General features: G+C 42.2%; 1 protein-coding gene across 1 annotated transcript; it reads left to right on the forward strand.

Annotated features, from left to right (window-relative positions):
• Nucleotides 1-4,157, forward strand: LOC136431982 (serine/threonine-protein kinase 35-like). The gene is made up of 8 exons (XM_066422991.1): nt 1-165; nt 457-575; nt 1,030-1,189; nt 2,440-2,563; nt 2,825-3,045; nt 3,136-3,233; nt 3,427-3,528; nt 4,151-4,157. Exons 1-8 carry the CDS (start codon nt 1-3, stop codon nt 4,155-4,157), a joined length of 996 nt encoding a protein of 331 aa, XP_066279088.1.
• Nucleotides 4,158-4,494: the final 337 nt, after the last annotated feature.

The raw sequence follows: 4,494 nt of genomic DNA on the forward strand, positions 1-4,494 counted from the left end.
ATGGAGAAATACACAATCATACAAGAGCTTGGACAGGGAACGTTCGGTAAGGTGTACAAGGCGGACCGCGAGGAGGACGGCAGCACACACGCACTGAAGTGTCTCACTGTGGACTCCATCGACAAGGGTCAGGTCGTCCTGAAGGAGATCCGTGCTCTACAGCAGGTAAGGCCGATGCCGGTCATTACAAAGTGGCCGCCTCCAATAAGAAATTTCTTAAATTTCAGTCGGACAAAATCATGAAATTGGTTTTTCTGTGACAAACAGACAAAAATTGCGCAAAGGCAAGGATGAGTAATTTGTAAAAATCACAACTAAAGAACTTACCGTTAGATGGAAAAGCGTTAAAAATTGAAATGACGCTTGATGGTTCTACGAATATCCTGTTATGTACAGACACAAGTAACTGGTTTGCGATCCTCTAAAAACTGTTGGTTCATATCGTCAACAATGTAGGTTGGAGAACACCCAAACATCTTACAGTTCTCGGAAGTGTTCACAGAGAACGGTTTGAACACCCCGACACTAAACGTCTGGCTGGTGATGGACTACTGCAGCGGAGGCACCCTAGATAGGTACGTTATGATACATTGCATTTGCACACACTCATGACACTACCTACATTCTTACATTTGCTCGTAGGCTGTAAGCTCCAGTCCGAGATAAAGAAAAAAGTTACAAGTTAAACAAAAAAGTAGAAATGTTACACTTTTGTTTGCTCTCTCACGGTGAGACTGCTAGTGTTCACAAATATGATATACTGTAAATGCATCTAAGTTCGCGTGGTTTAAATTTCGCGGTAGGGAGAAAATGGGGTGTTCACGGGGGTTTAAAGTTGATTTCGCGCTTGAGACAATGATGGACAAGGGGATATGAGGGCAAAATTTTTTGCGGTGGTCTTAAGTTCGCGGCAAGGAGATTACCGTGAAAACCGCAAACATAGAATAATAGCGAACATTTCTGCATTTTACATTTTTACCGAATACGTACATGTGCACAATTTTCCAAAAATGTAACTGTCCGGAACAGATTTGTCTCAGGTAGCAATCCTGACCCAGCTACGGTTCTGCAATTACTGTGTGACACGGCAGAAGGCGTTGCTTACCTGCACGGCAGGAACGTCGTCCACGGAGCTCTCAAGCCTGACAACATCTTGATTGACAACTCCGGGAAGCTGCCGATTGTCAAGGTCAATCATGACTGACTTTGTCATTCTGTACATAAGTAGCCTGAAACTACTAGTACTAGTATCGTTTTACCTTCGCTGACAAGGTTATGCATAGGGTGGCGTTTGTTTGTCTGTTTGTATGTAACGACCAGCATAACTCGAGAAGGCTTGGATGGATTGTCTTCATATTTGGTAGGTGAGTAGGTCTTGATGAGACTTGGAAATGATTAGATTTTGGGTCCCCTAGCGGCTTGTTACGGTACTGCAGCGGAACTTCCTGTTTTGATGTCTCGTGTTCTGGACAAGCTATGGAACTGGTTTTTGAGTGGATAATTGGTCTTTGGACAGAGAGTAAGTGGTATCGGTTTTGGCCCCCTGGCGGCCTTTTTTGAACTGCAGGAGCAGGTTTTGGTTCAGACTTTGAAAGGGAATAACTCAAGAAGGGCTTGATGGATGGTCATGAATTTTGGTAAATAGAAAGCTTGAGTGATGATGTACATGATTAGATACTTATTATGCAAATCAGTGTCTAATTTGCATAATTAATGAGGAAAGTTTATACAACCACCAAATTCCATGGTAGGACTCTCAAACATGTGACATATGTATCTGAGGAAGAGAGAAATATTAATAGATATTAACTATGCGAATGAGGACCTCATTTGCTTAATCAATGAGAAATTACTTTAACTTACTTAAGATGGGCTTGATGGATGGTCATGAATTTTGGTATATAGATAGCTGACGTGATACTTTGTATGATTGGACGATAATAAATGAGACAATTAGAAAAAAAACCGGCTGTGTTCCATGATATGAATATTCAAATATGTGACATTTGTAACTGAGGAAGAGAGGGATGTTGATAGATAGAAAATATGCAATTGTAGGCCTAATTTGCATAATTAATGAATAACTCCATACAGGTAAATGATGGCAATTTCATAGTTGTGGTTGTGGTATTTTGGAAGTTATGTGAAGGTGAACATAGTTGAATCAAATTATGCTAATAGGGAGCTCATTTGCATAATTGATGATGTTAGCATAACCTTTTTTGTTAAGCTTATACTTTGGACAACGTCTGTGATTTGGGTGAAGACGATCAACTAGTATGATTTATAATTGATGAGAGACACTCCTAATACGTCAGTCATACAGGTTAAACTCATTTGGCGAAGGTATGAGGTCGTGGAACTCTAGTTAATATATACATAGTATAAAGCAGGTTAACGACTTGTTGCTCTGATTAAAGTTCTGTATCCATCCATTAGATTGCAGATTTCGGCATTGCCCGTGTCTGTGAGCAGAGCGGTTGGGACATCAACAGTTACTACATGCAGACTGCGGTCGGTACCAGGCTGTACCTGTCGCCTGAAATCATCGGACCACTGTTGGGTAAGACGATTGATTAGGAGGTTTTGGCGACGACCCAGAGCTGGAGCCTGCCCGTGTAGTATTGGGCACGTTTTGAAAGATTCTAGAAATTTCACCTATACCTGAGTCCACGAATGCATTCTTAGGGAATTCATATATTCTAATTCCGGATTATGTTGATTATGGTAATGACTTGGGGGTGACAAATGATGTAGACCTCCTTGTGTCAGGTACTTTTTGTTCTTAACTCAACGAGAAGTAAGGCTTCATTATTGTCAACAGCACAACGACCTGGTCAGGTGACCTACGCCACCAAGACTGCTGATGTCTTCGCCTTGGGTCTGATCATAGCCGCCATCTTGGATCGGACGACAGTTACGCCGTTCCTTCCGGATCCCGTGAATGGGCAACCCAAGGCTGTGGCTGAGGTCATGATCACACATCCGGGATACCCTGTGGCAGACATGCTGATGACGAGTGAATCACCGGAGTCTCCTGTTAAGGTACAGTATAACGTTATCTAAATGTGACATTTACCCCCTTACTCCCTCATGTTCTATTCAACACCAACAAGCTAATTATTTTATCCTCAGACCCTGGTCCTGTCCATGCTGGCAGCTGATCCTCACCAGAGACCAACATCAGAGCAGGTCCTCGGCAGCCTCAGACAGATCACCGGCTCCTCTGACAGGTGAGTCACGACTAGTTGTGATAACGTCGTAATAACGTGCTACGCTAGTAATTGATCATCGTTTCCTCCTAGCTTCCCAACCATATGCCTGCATATCGCCCGGTCTACCTTTAATCAGTACTGTCTATCACGCATAGTTGATGACAAGACAGTGTAGGAAAAAACCCACTAAGATATACTTCTGATCCTCCAGGGGCAACATCCAACCACTATCGTCGCCGCCTTCACCCCCTCCTTACACTGTGGTGGAAGTGCCAGTTGAAGAGAATACAGAGGCTCTGACGTGCAAGGATCGGTCAGCAACTCTATATTTTTCTTAATCGCTGATCACGTTTCTCGAGCTCACTCTAGACCAGGAATAATCCACTTACCAAAGATTTCACAAGAATCACTTTTAAAACAATCCTAGACTAAGACTAGTACTTTCTCTTTGTTTTCCATTTGCGCTTCTTATCTTACTTCTGTCATTACCATTACGTTCTGATCATTCAAAACCAAGAGTATCATATCGTTTACCAACAAGCCAACAATTATGGACATCAATTCATTACGTTCTGAGTCTTCTGGTTCTCAAAGTCATTGACAAAAGCACACCTGCCATTCCAAAAACTCTTGTTCATAACCTATACTATGTTCAGTGTAAGCCTTTACTGCCGACGGCCTCTACCTTGCCGCAAGGAATTCGGATGGACGCTGGATCGCTCAGAACAAAATGTATATTAGTGCGAAGCAGCTTATGGCTAATTCTTACCATTTCTTTGATATATAAAGTCCTAACCTCATACCAAATATGATACCGAACAAACCAACAACACTCAAAGGTACTTGAATTATGCCCTTCAACCCAATCAAATCCGGAAAACTACAAGCAAACGATATATAAATGTTATAAATGACTCGTTTTGCGTTTACCACAGACAATGAAAACACGAGGTGCTAATCTCGATACTCAATTTCTACAGACTCAGTACCTGCTGTTATGCATGTTGGACGAGCGACAACGCGGAAGATTGGCGCTCATCCGTGTTGGCTATCGGAAAGATGTTTCTGCTGGTGATTGTGTGGGTGGTCTGCTTCGTGCTTACGTTGCATTTTATGATGTTTGTTATTTGCTTCGCTTTGTACGTTTACTTTGCGACGTGTCTCTTTTGCTGTTTTCTTTGTAGTAAGAGAGAGACGGATTTCAAAAACTGCTTGTGTTGGTTAACATGTTCTCTATACAATTGTTTCTTCCCATGTTGTCAGTATGACGAACCATTAT

Source organism: Branchiostoma lanceolatum, chromosome 4 (genome assembly GCF_035083965.1).
Source record: "Branchiostoma lanceolatum isolate klBraLanc5 chromosome 4, klBraLanc5.hap2, whole genome shotgun sequence".
Taxonomy (NCBI): Eukaryota; Metazoa; Chordata; class Leptocardii; order Amphioxiformes; family Branchiostomatidae; genus Branchiostoma; species Branchiostoma lanceolatum.